At 38.3% G+C, this 23,710-nt stretch overlaps 1 protein-coding gene across 3 annotated transcripts in view; it reads left to right on the top strand.

The window, feature by feature from the left end:
• PTCH1 (patched 1) overlaps positions 1–5,656 on the top strand; it is a 65,898-nt gene extending 60,242 nt beyond the window's left edge. For 2 of the 3 annotated variants that reach the window (XM_085213056.1, XM_085213058.1), the window contains 2 exons: positions 913–1,441; positions 2,481–5,656. In XM_085213056.1, the coding sequence (XP_085069182.1) occupies positions 913–1,440 (528 nt within the window). In that variant the 3' untranslated portion in view covers position 1,441; positions 2,481–5,656. The remainder of the gene's footprint in view (positions 1–912; positions 1,442–2,480) is intronic. The other variant, XM_085213057.1, reaches the window with a different exon arrangement.
• Positions 5,657–23,710: the final 18,054 nt, after the last annotated feature.

The following is a 23,710-nucleotide window of genomic DNA, read 5'->3' as shown; positions in this document are numbered from 1 at the left end:
TTTGTGCCAAAACTTAGAGCACATGTAAACAGGGGATGAAGGCTTTTCTCAATAATCAAGTTGTGTATGAGATGATGGTTTGAAAGTGAGATCTTTGGCATGTATAGTTGCTATTACATCATATTGGCAACAGCCACAGGAGAGAGCTCTCAGGCTGTTTGATGACTGTCCTACATGACCAGTTAGACGGAGAGTCAGGAGTGATTAAGAGATTCAGACCTCTTCCAGATAGCCCCTTTTGGATCACCATCTCACATACCTCTTTTTGACAGCAAACTTTGGGGAGAAAGATTCAGAGAGGTCCAGAAGAAAAATCCAAATCTTGGGCCTGTTGCATCTTGCTACTGGGTTGGCATAAATGCAGTTTCAAAGGAAAGTGGAAAAACTCTTGTCTCCTACCCCTGCTGATGCTGCATGCTGAGCAGCAATGTGGATCTGTTTTTGTTCAGCAGAGGCCTAGAAATAGGTACAAGCAGCGCCACATTTGAAGTTAGTCACGGTTTATTGACTGATGTGGCTGCTGTGCTTCACGCTTTTTACAGAAATCAGAAAACAGATTCCTACAGTCTATACAAACTACCCTACTAACATCCTATGTATATAGCCTGCGTGGAGTAGAGGCTTTTCCAAATGCCTGCAGTCCTGCTTGCTGAATCACTTAAGATGAAGTGCTTGTTATCCATCCTTTTGAAAACGTGATCCAGCACATGGGACGCTTATAGTATTTTCAGTTATAGCATTATTGTGATGTTACACTTTCCAGGTTCTTATAACTTTAGACAAAAACTATTTGGAAAAATCAACAGTTATAAGAGTACCTTTGTAGAGTCAGAGCCTAGAATAAAATGTAGGAGAGCATAGTGTTCATTGTCCTTGCTTTGACGGAGGCATAACTGTGCATCTGTCTTTCAGGTGGTACAGCCAGAGTCAAGGCATCAGTCAAGTCCCAGATTGCAATCAAATCCAGAGGCCAGCACACAGCAAGTGTGGCGTCAGGGCAGACAACCCAAGCGGGAAGTAAGGGAAGGACTGCGACCACCTCCGTACCGCCCTCGCAGGGATGCTTTTGAAATTTCTACTGAAGGGCATTCAGGACCTAGCAATAAGGATCGCTTGAGCCACAAGGCTCGTTCTCATAACATGAGAAGCCCAGCATTTGGTGCCATGGGTGTTTCAGGATCAGCCTACTGCCAGCCTATCACTACTGTGACTGCCTCAGCTTCAGTGACTGTTGCTGTCCACCCTGCTGTGCACAGCCACAACTCTCGCAGGGGGAGCTTTCCATCCTGTGAACGACACCATGAAGACAACCATGGGATGTTTGAGGACCCCCATGTGCCTTTTAATGTGCGGTGTGAAAGAAGAAATTCTAAAGTAGAAGTTATAGAGCTTCAGGATGTCGAATGTGAGGAGAGGACAGCTAGCAAAAGCTCAGAATAAGGTGAGCCTTTCTTTCTGATCTATGAAATTTGTTTGTGTCAGGTAATGATGTGCAAAAGAAAGAGGCAAGATAAAAATTTATTTGGAAGACTTTAGATAAGTTTGCTTCTTGCTTCCTCATCGTCAGTCTGCTGACTATGAACACGTTTCATTTTGCACTAGATAACATTGCACGTTACAGCAATGTATGGGTTGTCCATAAATGAACTATTTCCAAGCACTTTGGAAAGTGAATGCATATGATGCAGTCTCAGTTTACTACATGGGGAAGGTGAAGCACGTTATGTGTTATGTGTTTTGAGCTGTGTGATTGCATTTACTGTTGACGGATTCTGTCCTCTGATGACTGAATGACATAGTCTAGGAGAGTGTAAAATTGCCAGCTACTTTAAGAGTCATCTCCTAAAGAAGATTCAGTGAAAATCCACTGTAGTGAAGACTGAATTCATTGGGGTGATGGACTGAATGAGAGAGAGGGGAAAGCCTCACCTTGCTCAGTACTCTGCTGAGCTGTGGGGCATCCCCTGAACTGTGTTCAGAGACCTACCCAGCCTGTTCACAGCTTGGAGGAGTCCTTGAACCAAGGATGATATAAAGCTTCTTTCCAAGCATCTCAGTGTGCAAATAATGCACAAATAGTCGTGAATGCCTTTAGCCTCACAGTCTAGAAATATTGCGGGTAGTAGTATTGAATAAAGAAATACTTGGGCTCAGCTTTTACTAGTTTAACTGCAATCTAAGTTTCAGCTGTACCCAGTGTCTGTTATAGCTTATCACTCCCTGAAGTGGCCATTTGTTTTGACTGAATTTGTGACAGGAATCTAAAGCTGGGCACTCACAAATGAAAGCATCTACTTTTAGTCTTTCTTAACCAGGAAGTTCATGATTGAGGTGAAAGAAAAGTGCACATTTCCTGACTGCTAAGTGTAATCGTAAGAATGATTACAGAAGCAAGTTTTAGATTAGCTTGATTTGTTTGGTTTCTTGAGCTGTAATGAATGTTTATTTGTTGGTTTCTTTTTTCTCTTTTATTTTTAAAGGATAGTAACTGAAGGAAGAGGAGGCCAAAGATTGAAAACTGTATTTCCAGAACTGCTTGAAGAGAACTGCTCGACATTGTAGAAAAGGACATGCTGCATCAGGACAACAGTTTACCATTACTGTAGCCTATTGTATTATTTTGTTAAATATGTCTTTAAGTATTTAAAAGATGTACACATATGTAATATACAAGAAAACAATGTAAAGTAGTGTAATCTGGAGTCATTTGGCTTCAAACAACAGAGTGGGGACATTATCATTTGTGCTCTGTACTTATTGTACATTGATCTCTGTGCCACAACTAAGCTTAATCTAGTTCTAAATTTCAGCATAAGTTGCTGCTGCTTAAATATTGTATAATTTACTTGTATAATTCTATGCAAATATTGCTTATGTAATAGGATTTTTTTTTGTAAAGGTACATGTCTGTTTAAAATATTTTAAATCTGCATATCACAACCCTGTGGTAGTATGAAATGTTACCGTTAACTTTCAAACACGCTATGCGTGGTAATTTTTTTAAATAAGCAGATATGAAGAAAAGCACGTTAATCTTGGATGCTTAAATAGGTTTAGCTATGTGCAGTTTTTGTTTTGCTGTATGTATTGATGTGCGCATCTGGAACTGTGCATGCCTGCATATGTACGTTCCTGGTGTACCATAGTTTCTCTTTCACTTTATGATGACCCTCAGTGGGCTTATAAACCCACTGATGCTGATGTGAGTCTGTCTTTCCCTCTTAGCAGGCAGTAGTGAAAACTGCATTGGTATTTACTACCGTATACCATTGACTGCCATCATCAAAGGCCCAAGATAAAATGGAAGAGAAGACAGGGGCCAAGGTTTGGGATTGTGGTTCCACTTCCTACACTATGAATGACTTGGTTCACATGACTTTGGTCAAGTCATGTAACTGCCCTGTGCCTCAGTTAGTGATTCTGTAAAATGGGTATAATTATGCTTACCTACCTCCCAGAAGAGTTATGAGGCTTAATTACTGTTCATGAAGTGCTTTGATGTTTTTGTGAAAGGTATCAGGTAAGTGCAAACAACTATGATCATTATTTTGTCATTTCCAAAGGTGCTGGTAGTTACAGAAATTCCATGAACTTTATCTTGATGTTGATACTGTTAACTATGAGTGGCATTAGAAGCTGAATAATGGAGTTGTCAGATGGGTAGCCACAGCTCAGCTTTGTCCTTATGGTATTCAAAGCAGTATCTTCTGTCACCTCGTTTTCATGGCAGAAAGGAAGTTAATAGTAAGCGATAAAAATCAAATGGAAGAATAAAAAAGTATATAAAAATCTTCTGTTTTCACTTACTAATATAAATTGCTTTCTTATTGGGTCCAGGGCTGTAATTAATGACACACAAAGCCCGGGATGTTCTTTTTTCTGTTGTTTATATTTTCCCATGCTGCATTGGCACTTTTTAATTAAAACAGCTTAATGGGGATCTCTTTGCAAAACTAATTTAGCTTTTTGTATTATTATTTTTTAACTAAAGATGGATTGCTGCAGGTGAAGGGTCTGGAAAAAAACGCTACAGTATGTGTTCTGGTTGGAAAGAAACTCTAAGAATGGAGAACCTTAGTTTAAAACATGAGAAGAAAAGTTTTTATTTTCTCTGTCATCCACCTTCTCCATCTATTTTTCTGCCCTTCTACGAGCAATAGAAATGCAAATATATTTTCAGAGCCAAGTAAACATGGCTAGCCTTCAGTTTCTGAACGCAGTACTGGTGAGGCTTTTCTGTAAGTGTGAACGGCAGCGGTTGATTCTTGGATGGGAAAGGGTATTTCTCCAGTGACTTCAGGGAGTCTTTGCCCACAGACCTTCCTAGCGCAGCAAATGGGGATAACTAGAATGCACAAGTTTCCATGCCTTTTTGCTCACTTGAAAACACTTTGATATGAGGCACTTGTTTACAGATCTCCAATGTGAACGCTCGAAGAGCAGGTGAGAGCCTGGTATTGTTCCCATGATACATAAGCTACTGTTTCAGTGTACACTAAGGGTTAATGTCGCAACTGCCTACTGGTCCAGTTCACTGTCTAGCCTGAAAAACCTTAATGACAAAAAGATGAGGGGCCCCAATTTAGCACTAGCAGCTTAGTGACCTCAGATCATAAAAACTCTGCAACAAAACTGTATGATACTAATTGGAAGCTACCTTCAACTGCCAAGTGTGTGTGTGCTCCTGTGTCGGAGGTCAGCAGGGCTCCCACTGACACCACTGTTGCCTGGCTGCAGGGCTGAAGCCTTGCTCCCTTCTCCTCCTTGGGGCAGTGGTGGCCAGGAACGGGCCAGGAGAGCACAGCGTCTCCACCTGCCCTGGCCTTTTCCTCCTCACACACACCTGTGCCTGAATAGCTGCTGCCTCTGCACAATGTGTGCCTTCTTTCCAACATCAATCACATTGGCCAGGGTTGAACTCAGTGGCTGGCAACGTTTGTTTGAGTTTTGCTTTTTTAACTTTTTTAATCATGGGTGATATTTATATTTTTGTATCATAAGAATGTTTTCTTACAGTATTTGTCATGCCAGTTTATAACAAATGAAATGCAGGGATTTTATTTCTATTGGAAACACTATTACAGCTATGTTTTTACTTTTTAATGGATTTTTATTTGTATAGAGTGCTTACTAATGTTAAATAGGAAAGAGTATATAACATTTACATTAAGAACTCTTCGTAGCTTTTAGTGTAAGGAGTTAAAAGGAAAAAATATTCAAACTGGGTCTCATTGCCTGCCTGTTTTGGTAGGAGTGGGTTTGTGTCATTTCAGTTACAAAGATAAAATTATGCCATATAATTTATTTATATGAAAATTTATTTTTGTAGTGTACATAGTAGTCATCAAGTCTTTTGACAGAACTATATTTTTAAAGAGTTATATGTAATGATGATACCAATATGTTTTGGAACACTGCTGAGATGTGATTACGGTGCACACTTTTCCTTGTAAACCCCCTAGCAGAAAAGAAAGTGTTTTAACAGTGTTAAGAGAGAGTGTGAATATTCATACAATTCTGAACTCCGTTTTAGTTACCATTTGTGATCTAGTGTGGTTCTCATTTTAAAGTTTGAATTGAAACTGTAAAACTCTCTAAATATTAATGTTCAAACACTGATAGAAATTCTAACATGAATAAAAACTATTATAACTTACTGGTTATGGATGTGGTTCTTTAATAGAACATTTTTTAATAGAGTAGTGCAGATGCAGTCATGCAATTATGCTGATTTGAAGCATGGATTTGGGATGTTTTAGTATTCAGGATGTTTAGAAGACCCAGATTCAGCCCATTTTGGATCCAGAGCCAATTCTAAAATTGTGTCTAAAATTGTGCTAATCTGTTGATTCTGTTGCTCTGTGTTAGGAGGATGTGGTTAGGAGTGGATTATGCATTTCGTTTTCATTCTGAGGAAAACATTTTACATAAACATTCAACACAAGTAAAGCAATCTATGTATGGATTTGGGGGGGTTAGAAATAGGAGAAAGTTTCTTGGCTTTTCTGTTCTCTGGTTTGTTTCTTAAAATGTATTAGAGAAATCAGCTGCTTTTCCCACCTTTATGGAACATCAACAACATTACAGTTCTAAAAACTGCAGCACTCCTTAAGACAGGAGGTTTGAGGAGTATGCAAGCATGTGCAAGCCAGTGTATGCTCCCTGTGCCCAGTTAAGCCCTGCATTTCTGTCTGAAGTCAGAATTGTTCCATAATCCCATGTGTGGTTTGTCACGTGCAAGCACACTTGGCCATGCATCCCAGAGTGCCACAGAGACAGCAATCCTCTCCTTTGTCCTATAGCCCCTATGTGCATTAATCACAAGTCTTCTACATTTCACATAAACAAAAGCCCAACTGTGTCTACAGATAATTTAGAATTCAGCCTCTTAATGACCAGATGAAGTACAAACACAACTTTTTACATTCTCTAGAAGTTCCAACAAAAAAGGAAAATACAGCTAACAAGTCTTTACCTGCAAAACTCTTATACACCTTTTTTTTATACTCAAAATACTCTCTACCAGATGCTCAAGACTGGACAGACCAAATCACAAATCACGACAGATTTGGCCTTAATGGGTCATAGGCCATAGTGTCCACTGAAATCTTGCATGAGCTGAAATGCTGAGTTTGTCCTTTGTGTCCCAACCATGCACAGGAGCTGCTTCATGCACTGACTGGAGACCGTAGAAGTAAATCAGTATATTCTTGCAGCCAGAATGCAGGATTTTTCTTTCAGAATTCCACATCACATCAATGATAGCTATTCACCTTACACTAGTAGTCGTGTTTAGATTTCTTTAAGATGTCATTTCTTGCTGTTGGTCTTATTAATCTCAGGTAGGACTTTAATCAGTTTTTTGTCAGAGATTGGCTGTATTTATTCAGGCCTTAAGTAAAAAGTGGCCAAATTATTGTTGGCATAATGCATGTATTTAACAGCTTCAGGAATGCTGCATGCTGCTGAACTGCAGCAGCACTGATGTATGAACAGGTGTTTCATTTTTGTTAGCTTTCACTCCCAATGAGCATCTGAGACACCGACTGTTTATATCTGAGAACCACCTTTGCCAAATTGTAATTACTTTTAATGGCTGCTGCAAGTAAGGAGAACAATTACTATTTCCCTACTCCATTTAATCATTCTTGTCCTTTTTGCAGCAGACACGTTGGACCTTACTTCTAGAACAGGATGCATGCCAGAAAACTGCATTACTAGCCCGAGCAGCTTAAAAAACACTTGCCCATTTTAACTTTGCATGGTTAATTGCAGGTAATTAAGTACAACAGTGAAGCAGCGCTGCTGCTTTGGCAAAATCATTTAACATACACATTGGTGTTGGTACTGCAGGAGCCATTCTAACTCCATGGATACTTCAGAAGCGGAGGAAACCTCTGCCTCATTTTTTCTGGTTGTGGCATTATCTACAGTGTCATCCAGGCTATTTACTACATTACAGCAGCCTTTCTGAGGAATGTTTCTACCGTCCCTTTAACTACATGGACAAGTCACTGGTGTTAGTGCTGCATGGTAGCTTCTGGCCACTGATGTAGGGTAAGGCTGCCATGGAGACAATTGTATCTGCCTTGGATTGCTTAGTGTTTCGTAACTCAGCTCACCCCAAGAAACAGCAAGTATATTAGTGTACAGTTCAGTTTATCTTGCTACTTCATGCATCCTTCCAGGCATTTCTCTGGACTTAAGTTCTCTGGACCATCAGTTCAAAGTTGCAGGGTTTTTGAGCAGTAAATTTGAGTAATTGGCATGGTTGGAGGCATGTTTTGCACAGCAAGGCACAAAGCCCCTGGTTCTCATGTCCAGCCTCTCTGTCCCTTGAGCTCAGCCCGTCACAGTGGTGTGACTGTGTCTGCCTATGGAACCAGTGAGCTGTGGAACTCGCTGAAAAGCAAGGCCAAAACCAGGCCTTCCTCTTCCCTGGAGAAGGGGAATTAGGAGCTGGAGGCTGGAAGCAGCTTCCCAAGTGGGGGAGGTCCCTGCCTTGGCTGAAAAAGGAAAGTCTGTGAGGCACGGGCGAGGCTTTGCTCATGGGTGAGTTTGGTCGGTTTCCCCATAGGCTGAGGGGTAAAATTGCCACTGAAGAGTTTGAAAATGATTTATAGCAGAAGGGAGAAATCCTAAATGCTTCAAAGGATAGAGAGCTCCACCATCTGATTCAGGAGAGCCAGCATTTAAAGCCAATGAATTCAAAGCCTGAGTAAGACTGATCTTTCCTGTTCCAAGCTCTGTCAGTTTTGGCAGCCCTAAGTCTCCTGTTTGGGGATAGGCTCATAGTAAGCAACATCTGTCTGGCCTTCAGGAAGAAGAGGGAAGGGAAAGGAATTAAAAAAGAATGATATGGTAGCTAGCAAATACTCATAGGAGTATTATTATGCTTCTTTTTTTCAATTTTGTTAGGTTGACTCATGGAGATGATTCCTCTTTCCCTCCCTCATGATGTATGTTGTACCCTGCATAGAAGATGAGGAGTTGCAGCCCCCAGGCCAACCTTCATGTGGGGACCCTCCGTCAGCAGGAACATCACCTCCCAAATGGCACTGGAGATGGGATGGATTAAAACCAGTAATTTTGAGATTAAAATAGCAATTTATCCTTATCTGGTTATGAAACATGTAACTCACATGTAAGTACAGTTTACTTCCAAGAGCCAGATGAATTGTTTCTTCCTATTAAATGAGAAAGCAGATGCTTTATTAGCTGTTAAAACTAATAAAGATCAGATACTTTATTTCAGAAGAATAATTGCTATAAATAGGAAGCTCACAATTTCCACCCTACCTAAATAGCAGTTATTTGCCATAAGATAATTTGGGCAAACCATCTTTCACTTCGTTGTTTCCCTATCAGCTGACCTTGATAATAACAGGCTATGTATTTTAACTTCAGAATATTTACTTTGGTAGCCAATTCTTTTGACCTATTTTGCAAGTTTTTCGAAGATAACAGGTTCATCTTTAAACAGTCACAGAGGCTAAGGAATGTTATTGTATGGTATCACAGACCTCTGCAAGCCCTTGGGTAGCACGGAACAGCTAAAAATTTTTGTTTTGGATTGTGTAGTATAGAGCTTTCTATCTGATGAAAGGGTAGGGAAGACCCCTTTTTTTGTTCAGCTTTATCAACTTGTAATTTGCAAAAAAGTTGACAACAAAATTCTTGTATAGTCAAATGGATGGAATAAAAACGCTTGTCCATGGTATAAGCTCTGTGAACACCATGCAGATACTGTTTCATTCAGTCAGGCTTACACTGAACTGAGCAAGGAAGTGGAACTGTAAATCACGAAGAGTTAACTTTTAGCCCTTAGTAAAACTTAACTATGAATATAACTGATTATTAAGCATAGAATCTGTGAAAATACTAACTAATACCTGAGCTGCAGTGATCAGCTGTCCTGTTTAATTCGCCTGACATTTCTCCATTCAGTTAAACTTTTTGCTCTGCATCCCTGTGCTGCTGTCAGGCATTTAAGCATAGTTTCAGGGAAAAGTGTATGTATGGAGATAGGAAGTGCTTTTAAGTACACTGTTTGTAACAGATTTAATCTCTTAAATATGTTCCCCAATTAATTAGATAATGTGTGGGTTTGAATCAATTTCGGCAGGGTATTCTCTAAGGCAATATACTGTAGTGTTTCCAAGTAATCGTTACAGTCCACTGGATTAGTAGCCCATGAATTAATGAGGATTTACACATTAGCTGGTTATGGTTCCTTAGGAACTATTAAGGACTTTTAAACATTTTGTTATTGAAATGAACATACAGGAGCATCATGGAAATTCCTGCCAAATCTGATGGGAATAGATCTGAGTCAGCGAGTTAGCAAGGGCATTTAAGAGCATGGAAAAAGAACTGCTTTTAAACTGTCTTCAGTGGTATTGCTCACAGGTAAATCTGCATCACTATCTATCTTCCCTGGTTTGGCTGCAGGTGTGCATTGAAAAGTGTGGTCCTGCTGATGTTGTCCACACCATTTAACCCACAGTGCGACTTGGGCATTGTAGATCATCCCTGTGGAGGTCTCCATGTGTCGTCACTATGAAAAGCGTGTCTGAACTTTTGCCTGCAGATGCTCCAACTTACATTTGATCTACATTCCAAAACTGTGAGTGAGAATCAGGTCAGGGTGCTTTTTAACTCCCTTGAGCTGCAAATCGTACTTTCGTATTTTGAACAGATTCACACACCTGGGGAGACTTTTTGAGCTGGAATGGAAACAAAACTGCACAGAGGGGAAGAGAAGTTTGTTTGTGGAAGTGCCCAATCTCTCTGTCATCTAAATATGCAGAGGAGCTGTGCAAAAACATGCTTCTGAAACTTAGCTCTAGGCTTTCAGCTTACTACCATTATGTCCACCTTTCTGTCTCTCTTGTAATACTTTAAAATTTTATTCTGTTTTGGCCATTCTTTATTGAATTATCACCTTTTTATGTTCCTTTTGCTTAAAACTTATGACTTCATAGGAGAACTACTGTAGCCTCCATACAATGACCCAGACTGTACCTTTTTTACCTCTGCAGATCTCAGCGGGGAAACAGCTCTTTATTTTTTCATTTTCATAGGACGTTAGAACATCTTCCTTTCTTTTCCCTTCCCTTTTCATGCTCCCCACTTGTATGTCCCTGTAGAGCTGTCCCTGAGGCATGCAGCAAGGCTTATCATGAGCTGGCAAATGCAGTAATTCTTGGTGACATCCGTGGCCTGAATGCGAGAAGGGAGTTTCTCTAAAAAGCCAGTGGAAAAAGCTGGTGTGGAAGTACAAGATCTCTTGTGAGCCTGTAAGGTAGTACAAATTGAAGGTGGGGGGAAGCCCCCAAAAATATCACTCTACAAATCTTCTCAGAGAGTTCTCTGAGAAAGGGTTATCTGAATTTCTTCTGCTTTGTCTTGTTTCTCTGCTTTGCATGTACATTTCACAAAGCATTGCATGGGTCCAGTTTTGCATGACTCTTAAGAAGAGTTTTACATACATGTACACATGCTCTTGTTTTTAATTGCTTGTCTTTGCAGATGCAGGGAGAGTGGGTGCTGAGAAAGAGAACAGCAAAGAGCTGTGAGCCATACAGAAGAAACTGAAGGAAAACAGCAAAAAAAGTGAAACAAGAGAGAAATATACCAGAGTGCATGTGGGAGACTCACAAAATTTCTTTAAGAGGTGCATTTGAAGTTTGTATGAAATGACAAGGGTTGCTGTTCTGCTGGACAAGGGAAGCTTAGCTGTGCCTGGATGCTGAGCATAAGAGCCTAGTGTTCCCACTCATAGGGAAGGTGATAACTTGCTTTGGGGGATATTTTTTATAATGTTGATGCTGGCTTTTTGAATGTTTTTCTATGCGATGTGTGTGTGTCTATATGTGTGTGTGTGATGGGAAACACACGAGTGTGTAGAAAGAACTGTGGTTTCAGAGTGTGGAATTTGCTACTGGCAAGTTATTCTAGCATGGAGGCCAAGAAAAATACCAGGTAGGCTCATATTTTTGCATGTGCTTTTTTGTTCTGAAATGTTATAAAATTCTTCAAAAACACAGGAAGTTGCACCTGGGAATTTTCTTGTGGCTGATGATGTTCCTGGTGGACATCTCTTAATATTCTGTTTCTGTTTCAGTTTTTGTTCTTTAGCTCCTGAAGAGTTGCTTAGATGAAGAAGCTCCAGATGACTGTCCTAGAATGGGGCCCAGCTTCACTAACTCTTTCTAAAAATTTTCTTCTGTCCCTTCCTACTGACTATATGAGTCTGCACACCTCCTTCCCACACTCCCATTCTTGTAAATCATCTCTTTGGGTTACAAATAACAGAACAGAAGGGCACTGATTTACTGCAAATAGTCCTGTTAGCTTCCTTGTATATGTGTAATAGAAGAAAAAGATTTTGAACTGAAGGCACTCCACTGTGACACATAAAAATCATTTTCTCTGCTCTCAGTAATTTTCTCTTTAAGGTCTTCTTTGCACAGATTCTGGGACAAATGCCTGATTTTTTCCCGTTGAAATTTAGTGTCAGATCAGCAGTGGGTTGTGGCCCAGCAGGCACATTTCTCCTTTTCCAAGGAATACACATCTTCTTAACAGCCATCATACCATTTCTCCTGCACTGTCAAACAGGATAAGGATGTGAAAAAACAGAGACTTTGGAAAATGTAGTAAAGAAGCATTGCTGTAGGGATATATTGGAAGCTGTCGTTTAGAGGACAGTTGCTACACCGGCTTTTCTGTGGGGATATGTGGTACGTGTGGCTTGGTGTGGTCTTCTACTCCCTGTACCTCTGGTAAAAAAGAACTGAATGAGTTCAGGCATATGCTCGTTTAAGAAGTTTGTTATCATAGCAAGAGAGAATGACAGCACACTAGAGAGTATGAAATTGAAAACTGCATGTTTCCTTCAAGCTGCTGAAAGAAGACACTGCCTCTATTAAATGTACAGCTTTGTATGCTGCTATTTGTAACAGTCTGTGTGCATCCTAGGGTCTAATGCCAAAGCATCTCTGTTAGATTCTCTTGAGTAATTTTAAGAGACATGAGGTGAAATACAGATGGTAGATCTGAAGATGACTCTGGGAATACAGAAAACTGTATCTGGAATTCTGTCAGAGAAGATGCTCTGCATTTCTGACGAATGCTGAAGTGCTCCAAGATACGTATACCACTTTCTAGAACTCATACTTATGCTAGGTATATATTCAAACTATTATTTTGGGCACAGAATAATAGAATCATGGAATCAATAAGGTTTGAAAAGACCTTCAAGATCATCTAGTTCAACCATCTACCTACCACCAATATTTCCCCAATAAACCACATGCTTTAGTACAACATCCAAACAGTTCTTGAATACCTCCATGGACAGTGACTCAACTACCTCCCCAGGCAGCCCGTTCCAGCAGCTGATCACTCTTCTGCAGAAGAAATTTCTCCTAACATCCAACCTGAATCTCCTCTGGCACAACTTGAGGCCATTCCCTCTAGGTCCTATTGCTAGTTGTATAGAAGAGACTGCACCCCACCTTGCCAAAACTTCCTTACAGGCAGCTGTAGAGAGTTTCTCCTCAGTCTCCTCCAGACTGAACAGTCCCAGTTCCTTCATCTGCTTCCCTAACACTTGTGCTCCAGATCCCTCACCATCTTCATTGCTTTTCTCTGGACATGCTCGGATGCCATTGGCCTACTTGGCCACTCAGGCATGCTGCTGGATCATGTTTAACCAAGCACTGACTAGTACCCCCAGATCCATTTCCTCTACCTCTTTTTCTTTTATCAAAATACTGTGCTAACTTCTGCCTTTCAGCACTTTGCTTTGGATCTCCATATTGCTCATATATGTTCTCCTATGTTTTTCACTCAAATTTTCATTTATGCTTGCTTCAATTTGCTTCTTTCATTTATGTTAAGAGCTAAGACTCTTTCTGAGTCTGGCCCTCTTAATGGCTGTCAGAAGACATAGAAAGAAAAAATGCTAATGTGCAGTGACACAGAAAGGCTTCCTTTTATTTTTATGCAACATATTCAGCTCAGCAAAAAAAAAAAAAACCAAAACATTTTCTATCCAATTGAGTGACATCTTTGTCCTCACGAGGAAAGGTGTCTGACTGAATTCTGATTAATATTGAAGTATTAGTTCTTGGAATATCCCAGCTAAAACAAGAAATACCTCAAAGGTTTTTTTTTCTTTTTTTTCTTTCTTCTTTTTTTTTTTTTTTCCCCTCCAAGTATTTGTTTGCAGAAAGATGAGCTGCAGTTTAAAACCTAAAGGCATTTGCATCTTTTTCCATTATCCATCCCAAATGTCTGGTACAGATTTCAGGGTTGAAGCTATCCATTTGGTAAGAAATTTTTGTTCAGAGCAATGTGCAACATGTTGGACAATCAGATAGTGCTAAACTTGGGTATATATCTGGGGTGCTATACAACATTTTGGAATGGTGGTTTTATTATTAATTGTCTGGTTGAGAGACTTAAACCATTTGGTGCTCGGACAAATTGGAATCCTTTAAGTAAATAGTTTAGTCTTGGCATCCTTTCACTCTAACTGCTGCAATTTATCCAGTTAATGTCGGATGGGTGGATGTTTCATCTCGAAAGCACATTTAGAAGGACCAAATTTGATTTTATATACACTGTCTCTTACTCTAAAAGCACAGATTTCCAAACACTGTATAAAAGTCCATAATTCATGCCCAGGCACAAGCAGCATTTGCAACTATTTCAGACTAAACTGAGAAAATACCTTTTTTTTTCTGCAGAAACCTGAATTTCTTAAAGTGTCTAGAATTCAGGCTAGGGCTCTGGCTTCATGAACTGCATTTGGCTACTGCTTTCAGATGTTGGTGGCAGCACGGGAGAATTCACACTGAACAGGTAGCACAGTCACAGGAGACGATCACGCTATCATGCTTAATAATGTATTACAATAAAAAACGCTTAAGCTTCAATTTTGCAAATGTTTATTGAGTGCTTAACTCCCAGGGGACTCTCAAGTCTGTAAAATTGAGCAGATGTGTAACTGTTTGCAGTATTTGTACCTTAGAACTTGCTCTGAATCCTACCAAGCTCAATGGAGAATGTCTCTGGGACTTTTGGAAGCATATACATTGTTGAGATGTTGAAGACTTTTTGAGACAAAAATAGAAGAAACTTCATTGTCAGTACAAATAATCTTAAAATAGGACGTAACGGTGGTTGAGGTGTGCATGTGTGCATGTGTGTATGAAAATAAAGCAAACATTTGCAAGAGTTTCAGCAGAAAAATCATGAGATTTTGTAGTATAACAGGACATTGACAAAACTGTAGGAACCATCTTTTGCTCTGCATCTTTGAGCTCCCTATGAAAATGCTGAAACACTGTTTGCCTAGCAGGATGACTAGCTATTTACTGACAGTATAGACAAATAGCCTCCAACAACAACTAGCATGGATATGTTGATATGTACCTTCATCTTACCGAAAGAGGTAAAGACGAAGTCTGAAGCTGAAAGCCTGGCCACGTTGCTGAAAAGGTGTTAGCTCAGGGAGCTAAAGTTTTGTGAAAGAATACTCCTTCATTTGACAAAAACAGAATTGGTTTTTTGTACTACTCAAACTCAAAAGCTTCAGGTAAGCTGACTTATTTGTAGTCTGAAAATCAGTAGTGAAATAAAAGACTTTAATATTATACATTTGGCAATGCAAGAAAATTTACCTATATGTGTACCAGGGCTTCTTGAGCACCAATACATAAAACTATGAAATATGTGATTTGTTTTTTTTTCTATTGAACTTCCAGAATTTCCTTCCCTCCTTCTGCCCCCTAACAGCAAAAATATCTCAGTAGCAATGTTTTTACTGTGTTGTTGTGGGTTTCTTTGTTGTTGATTGTTTGTTTGTTTTTTAAATCAGAAAATTGCAAAAATACAAAGAAATGTGTGGATGACTATCCTGAAAGACAACTGATCTGTTTGAAACATAAGACCTAAAAATTATTCAGTAGTTTGTAGAACTTAAATCAATTCCCATTTTATTCAAAACTGCACAATTCCCATCTCCACTTACAAGCAGGAATACTTCCAATTAGTGCTTTTTTTAATGTTACAGCAGATCAATTCCAAATGTATTTTCTTGTATTTTCTTATTACACTGTCTTCCCAGAATATGTTTTAAACGGAATTATTTGTTATTTATAGGCTCTTGTTTAAGCCTATAAAATCCTGCCTCTCTTAAATTTTCATTTTGGCCTGTTGGCCAGCTGGTATTCTGAATGATCATGTTGTTGTGGAAACATACCAGATAATGAGGAGAAGATGGAGTATGTGCTTTCTGGCAAATATATGCACATTGCAAAGATTTTGTTTGTTTGCTTGGGAGGTAAAAAACATCCTATGTCTGCTAAGAGATCTGAAATGATAATCAGAAACTGACCTGAAAAGTCAGAGTGCTTTGCTTCCATTTTTCATAATAAGTATAATTAAAACTGTATGAAGACTGGAATGCTGAGAGGTGACTCAAGTAATTGGCTGGTTAATGTTAAGAAGGTGTAAATTCTCCAGAAAAGCCATATGCATACCAACTGAAAATGCAACCCTTGAAATAAATCCATCTGCCTACATTTGTTTTAACAGTAATACTGACCTTGGAGCAAGGTATTTCCGAAAGATTTTTAATGACCAGATGGAATTAATAGCCTTTGGCTGTACCTTAGGCTTTAAGCTCTGCCCAGTCAGTCATTAATTCTTAGAAAATGCTCTCTTCCTTGATTGTTACTGCTTAACTGCATGACAATCTGGACTGTAAATAATTGTTAGCAGAGAAAATATAATTATTGTTAAATGCATATAGTACCTTCCTTCAGAAAGGATTCCAAAGTATTTACAAGCTAGGGGACCTGAAAAAAGTATGCGAAGAAGACTTTAGTTGCTGGGAAAATAGCCTGTTTGGTAACAGAGAGGACTAAGTGTCTGAGATTAGCCACCTTTAGGGTTGTCTTGACTGACAGCTATGAGTTTCTGGCTATAGGCTAAAGAAGCATTACTTTCTTCTACCCCTGCCTTCTGGTCAGGAAGATATGAACAATGTGGACATTTACCTATCTTCTGGGAAAACATGTCAAAAGCGTTCAAATATCTGCCATCAAAGCATTAACATGCAGAAAAAATATGCAGTTAAGCCTATCATAGGTGCAATATCTAATGCAGCACAGCCTTATCTGCAGTGTCTCATGCTGCAGGGGATTTAGGAGGTAAGCAACAGATTACTGAAAGAGCTGAGCTGGGTCAAGTAAATCTAATTTCTGCCATGTCAGCAAGAATATCTGCAGAGATATTTACAGCCAGAAGGATGAAAATACAGACTCAGTGAAATACAAAGCATAAGGGGACTGAATGCCAGATTTTTTGGCTTGCTCAACCCCATCAATATAGTCAAAGATTTAGACCACCATTTTCCATTCAACCACAACTATTAGTGAGGTGCTGAGAAAGTTAGTTCTGATTTTGGAAAACTAGATAAGTTTGTTTTGAACAGTGTGCATACCAGCTGCACTGTCTCTTGCTGGAATCATAAGCACAGTACCAAGGAGTTCACCAAACCATCAGCCAAGGCTGTGCAGAAGACTTTGCTTAGGCATGCAGCTTCACTGTGAAGAAATACGGAGCTTCTGTAGCTCTAAACAAACTCCTAGGAAGTGATTAGTAAGCCAGTCTCTTCCTTATTTGTGATGACAGAAGGTTGACTCTACAGACATATAGCAATCCTAAACTTGATAAATGACTTTTGGCACATGTAGGCTGAAGAATTTTATCATATAGGTTTAAAGAGAAACCAATGATAAGCATAAAGCTTTATGAGATTTCAGTTACACAGAACTTCAAATCCAATTGACAGTTAAAATTGTTTTGTATAGACAAGATATCCTTTTAATTATATCATTATTTGGCCTAGTAAGACATTTTTAGACTTAATACATGGTATATTAATAATATATAATATAATAATTATAAACATAAAATATATATTATATAAATATATATAATTGTGATGTATAACGATGTATACCTCTTAACAAGATCTAGTTGATTCTTCAACAATTTTAAATTATGTATTGCCAATGCTGGCAAAATGACAATTAAAAATGTTTTTTTCAGTGGCTGCAATCTTCCTTAAAAGAACAGACTTCTCATATTTTCTCCATGCTGTTTCTTAGCTAAGATTTCTTCTTCATTCCTATCTTTCAAATATTTTTTGTTGTTCAATAAAGATTGGACTTCCTTTTCACATCATGTACTCACTCCTAGAGCATTTTCCAATGACAATATCATTATTCTCATTTAACAGATGAGGGAACATATTTTCCTCTTGGAGGAAGCAAATAAAACGTCTTCAGCCACCCAGAAGACTCACTGTTCTTTCAATGTGCTCTTCACAAAATTCACCATCTGACAAATTTGTTTTAAATGTAGTTTTATTGGCTATGATATGCTTGTCACTGTAGCTTTAGTGAGAGAAGGTAACTTTTCTAGATGGGACAGATATGGATGCTCAGGTCATCAGCTTTTGGTGGTCAGGCTGCATGCATTTTAATTTCACACATAGGTGGAGATCATGGATGAACAGGGCTCAAGGCCTGTTCTCTTACAGTCAAATAACACCTATATCTTGAGTTTTTCCAAACACAGTTATCCTTTCAGTCAGTTTGCACAGCCTGATTATCTGAAGAGCCTTGTTAGTGAGAAATTTAGGGGGCTTTTGATATGTGGGGAGTAGAGAATAGTTAGTATTTCAAAATGTTAAATTATAGTTTGGGGAATGCTAATTATGTTTCCACTCTCATCTGCACAAACCGTAGAAGAAAAGAAATTACCATAGTAAATCATGCCACCTGTATAGCTATCTAAGTCATCCACTGGCAGCATCAGCTCATAGATAATCAAGTCTGAGCTGCTATCCGTGGTTGCAGAATTGCTTACTGTTATTGGTCACTGCAGATTCAGTGGTTTGTGTGAGCTCAGCTATTGGAAACTGAAAGGCTCCCTTGCCCACCTCTGCCTTCACAACTAGGCAGGCTGACACAAGAGAACTGAGAAGCTCCCAACAGATGGACATGCCATAGCTTAGTATGTTGGACTTCACGCTCCATTTCTTTATCAAGTGCTTTGCCCAGACTAGTGAATTTCAGATAAGAGATTTTTAGGCGATAGTTAATGTTGATTACACTCAGTTTCAGGTTATTGTGAGCCCCATGTGTTACAACCAAGTGGAGAGAAGATTCAGCTTGGTAATCTTATTTGATATCACATTATTTCATGAAAAAGAAACACAACTGTTTTATAGGATTAAATATAAAGTAACCTCTAACAATGCTGTAGCTGCTCCTGGAGTTCACATATGCCCTATGAAATGAAATGCTCATATACAAATTTAAAGAAGTGCATAGCTGAATTCTAGGGTTGAGTTAAAACTCAAAGAATGACCAACCTTCCAGGGTCACCATTAAGAGAAAATATGGGATGTGACACTGTGGGTGAAAAAACAAGAGGGGACAAGCAACTCTTCACAAAGTTAATAAAAGTATATAACAAACCCTATATCTTAATCTTGTGATTATTTCACAAACAGCATTATGAGATTTTTTTTGTCTCTTACTTCATATTTCTTAGTACATTTAGATTTATGTGTGATAGCTTTATTATTAGCTTGGCTGTGCAGTGCTCAGATTTGTGATAATTCAATACAATTCATGCTGACATTGTAGTTCAGTAATATATATTCTCAACTTAATCACCATAATTCATTTCTTGTCTTTGCTGTTTTACTACGTATTATGTATTTGTATACACATCTTTCCCTTAAGCAGATATCTGAAGCAATGCCTCTAAAACTGGATTTTTTGGACCTATGCAAAGCTGTACAAAGTAGTTTTGGACTGTATGTATAACACGCATGTAAATTATTATCACTTATGAATCATATTCACCCTATTAAATTACAGAATATTTTAAAGGCAGTGAGGAAATAAAGGGAAAAAAGGAACATTTATTCAGTGAGAGAATGATAGAAAACAAATTGATATTTTGTCCGGGATGTCATAAAGAAAGGACTAAATCTGAAGATAGACAAGGTTAAAGAAAGGTTAATACCAATAAAGGAAGAAGGACTGCTAAAACAACTGGGAGGAGATTTATGAAAGAATGCATTCCAGAGATTTGCAACTATGAATATTGCAGGCAAAGGAGTGTGGATGACAAACTGTTTAAAGAAGCAGTGAAGGCACTGGAATATTGGAGTTATATTTCCTCTGGAAGGTCAAAGAAGCACCATATTGTAGTGTCCAATAAGCTAAATGAGAAATGAGAGGTTTAAGTTAATGTACAGAAAATGAAGGGGAAAAGCAAGCAATCCACAAATTACAGTTCTTGTTTTGGACTACAGACCTGTATTTTTTCAACCTTGTTTTAATTAACACCAGAATGAACACAACTCTATAGAGCTGCTTAACTATTCTGGTAGTCACTTTAATATTCAGTCATTTTTTTCATTTTGAAAATAATCCCTTAGGAATTCTTAGGAACTGTTTTTCTGTGACAGAGACCAGCTACACTGAAGAAATAGATAATAATCAAAGACATGGCAGCCAGGCTTGTGAAATGACCTACGTGACTGTGAGCAAAGGATTGCATAAAACATTCAGCAAATGCTTAACAATGAAGACCATTGCAATAGTTTCTTAAACTTATTTAAGTATGACTTACCTCATTAGATTGGACTAAAACCTAGGAGTTATAACATCTCATTGTCTTTACATCCAACCTTCTTTTCCAGAATCTTATGGTCTTTTTTTTTTTTTTTTTTTTTTCTTTTTCTTTTTCTTATACTATGGATTTTTTGGTTTTGACAGAAATTATTCTGACTTTCAATGGAAAGGCATAGGACATAAGATGAAAAGGCAATCTCCTTTTTTAAACAAAACTATGCCAGTTTGGTAACTGTTTTTATTTTTAATACATCTGTTTCATCCAGATGATAAAATGCAATCCTAAGATAAATCTACCCACTTACATGCTTACAGTTTCTCCTTGTATTCTCCCTCTCGCACTCTCCCCCAGGGACAGTGATTGTGTTTTGCAGCCTTTTTTGAGCAGCTGAGTACTACGTGGCAACATTTTGCTTTTGTCTCAGTTAGTTAGTGATTTGTATCATTTTATGAAATGTTGAGGCATACCTCTCATGTATATGAATTTTACTTTCTTTTTGTGTTTCAAAATTTCTGGCTTAATGGAATAAGAAATAATAAATTGCTCTACTTGCAACATTTTACTTTTTCATGGGCTTGCTTGAAGTTTAGGTTCAAAAAGAGCTTAGCTTTCTTGTGGATACATTTAAACTCTGAAGAAAATTCTTTGAAATTTAATTTCTAAATTTGATAATCTCACTTGTAATAACCAAGTTTGCAAAGTAAAGTATGCTAAAGGCTTTTGGAGTTTAGAGTTTACTGAGGTACTTTTAATTATGTTGGTAATTTCATTTTCTAAAATGTAATGCTTCATATCTTGACATTTGTTTGAAAAATGATGTAAGTCACAAGAGTACATAAAGTTTTGTAGCTGCATTTTGACTCTGAACAGGCAGTTTCCCAAACCTCTGTAAATTCTTTCAGGCATGATCTTTATCACATTTTGTTGATTCGCACCTGATCAGTGCTTCCTTTTTTATTATCTTAACTTTTGCTAAAACTTTTCATGTTCTAGGATGTATAGATACCTCAACTAGGTGAGGAGTGTATTTTATATACAGTAAGAAATAATACAGTCACATACATGGAACTGAAATTCTCGATATAGTATTTCATATTGGTAACAGCTGTCAACTACAGGTCAAAGCAAAGTCATTAACTTTCCATTCCACAGCAAGTATTTCATACTCCTCCTGTATATCACAGAAACGTTTCAGAGTGTCAACAGAACACAGAGTGTCAACACAGAAATAAGCTCTCAGCTCCCATGCACTGTGCATAGCTCCTGTGGACAAAGCTTTGGGAATGCTTCAGTGTTCACCCATTCCAAAAACAGCAGGATATCAAGGAAGTCTTTTATCTTTTGCTGCTTTCTTCATGCCTTGGGAATGATCAGCTTCACTCATGTTTTTCTCTACAGCACCTGCTGAGAGTGCAGATACATACAGGGATAGGAATTATCCTCAGGAAATGTATCCATGAGGAAATTATAGAGACAGAAATATAATTAATCACCAAGGTAAATACTTCAGCTTGGTAAGTAATGTGTGTACTGAAAATACATATATTGAGAAGATGTACAAGAAGACAAATTATGACAATCTTGTCAGTGTAAAGATTAGCTAATTGATTGATACATGGTATAATTTCCAAATTTTATTCTTGTGTACATATATTTTCTACTAGAATGGGAAGCAGAAAAGGCATAGCTGTAATAAACACTAGGAATTCTTAAGGTTCAAAGAGCATAAAATGCCGTTGACATATCCAGAGACAATTTTTTGGAATCCTGCTCCCAGGATGAGCTCCCCAGCTCCCCATTATTTGTGTTATACATAGATATGTATATTTATATATATATATACCCATAAACATAGATAAGCATAATATATGTGTACATATGTGCATGTTACACACTGTGGTCTTCCCCAGAAGGAAGGGAAACCTTTTGACTGTTCCTGACACTATGTTTGCCACACTAATAGTCGAGCAGTTCCAGTTCCATCTGTAAAGGACTACAATGTATATTCAGTGGGTATATTAGCTCCTTATAGCCTTGCAGCAAGGTTTTGAACTACCCAAAGTGACGTGAAGATACTTACCGTGTTTGCTTCAGGTAAGGGGTTTGAGGGTGTTTTGCCTGGTACCATTCATTTTTGGAAGCAGCATTTCTTTAATTGTTAAAGCAGCACATGCTTTTTAGCTAATGACTATACCGTGTGCAAAATATATTGCATATGTGGTGGTCACATGCACTGATAAATTATATTTACCATGCACTTTTGAGTGTCTCACCTGCAGTTTCTCCCATTAATCTATCTTCCCAAGTATTTATTCTAACATTCCAAACCTCTGAGCAGCTTCAAACAGCTGTTATTTTTTTTCCCCAAACCCGTCAGAGATGGATTTCTTTCTTTTCTCCAAAACAGGGATTTTTTCTTACCAGATTACTATTATCCAAAAGATGTAAGGATGAAATTTTGCCCTGAACCAAAGTATAGTATCTGATATACCTCATCAAAGTGCAGAATTTCACAAGCAGTTTTGCAACATGCCTAAGCAAAGAAGAAATTGCTAAGTTCTCAAGAAAAATCCTTTCTGACATGTTCAGATTTTCAAGTCATAGCATTCTTATCTATAGCAGCGCTACCTGCACTCTGTAAGTTCCGGAAGGGAGGTTGTGATGAGGAGGGGCTTGGCCTCTTCTCCCACACAACAAACAGGATCTCAGGAAATGGCCACAAGTGTAGCAGAGGAGGTTTAGGTTAGACATAAGGAAGAACTTTTTCTTTCAGAGAGTGGTCAGGCACTGGAATGGACTGCCAGGGCCTGCCAGGGACATGGTGGAGTCACCATCCCTGGCTGTGTTCAAGAAGTGTCTGGATGAGGAGCTACAAGATATGGCTTAGTTGCTTGTGGTAGCAATGGTAACGGGAGGATGGTTGGACTAGATGATCTTGCTGGTCGTTTCCAACCTTGTGATTCTATGATTCAATGGTTCTGTACTTCTGCTGAGTTTTAACAAAATAAGTTTTTGGAAGGTTCAAATATTTACTACTAGTAATTCTCTCTTTGAAATTGTATGGTTGAGTTAACTGTATGCTTAGTAGTACCTGCTGTTAAAGATCAAGGCTACAAGAAATAGACCCAATAATATTTTCGAACATTCAGATGTTTTGCATTTATTAAATGTATTAGAGGGGCAAACTGAATTCAGAATGTCTGAGGTAGCATAAATTTGTATTGACATTCACTTGATTTGTACAACCTAATTCATTATTCAGACCAATGCCACTTTTTTTCTTTTTTTTTTTTTTTTTGGCTATTTAAAATAAGGGTCATTTGAAGGTAATACTAGCAAGTGTTTTTTTCATCTATGCAAATTTAAGCATATTAGTCATTTGCTATGACTTTTACTCCTGTTTTTAAAAATCCATCTTCCATATTCTTTCTCATGACTTTCTTAATTTCCTTCCTTCCTTCCTTCCTTCCTT

This window comes from Meleagris gallopavo, chromosome Z, assembly GCF_905368555.1.
Source record: "Meleagris gallopavo chromosome Z, MGAL_WU_HG_1.1, whole genome shotgun sequence".
In the NCBI taxonomy this organism is placed as follows: domain Eukaryota; kingdom Metazoa; phylum Chordata; class Aves; order Galliformes; family Phasianidae; genus Meleagris; species Meleagris gallopavo.
The sequence above is the reverse complement of the archived record's forward strand: the minus strand, read 5'-3'. Positions and strand labels throughout refer to the sequence as shown.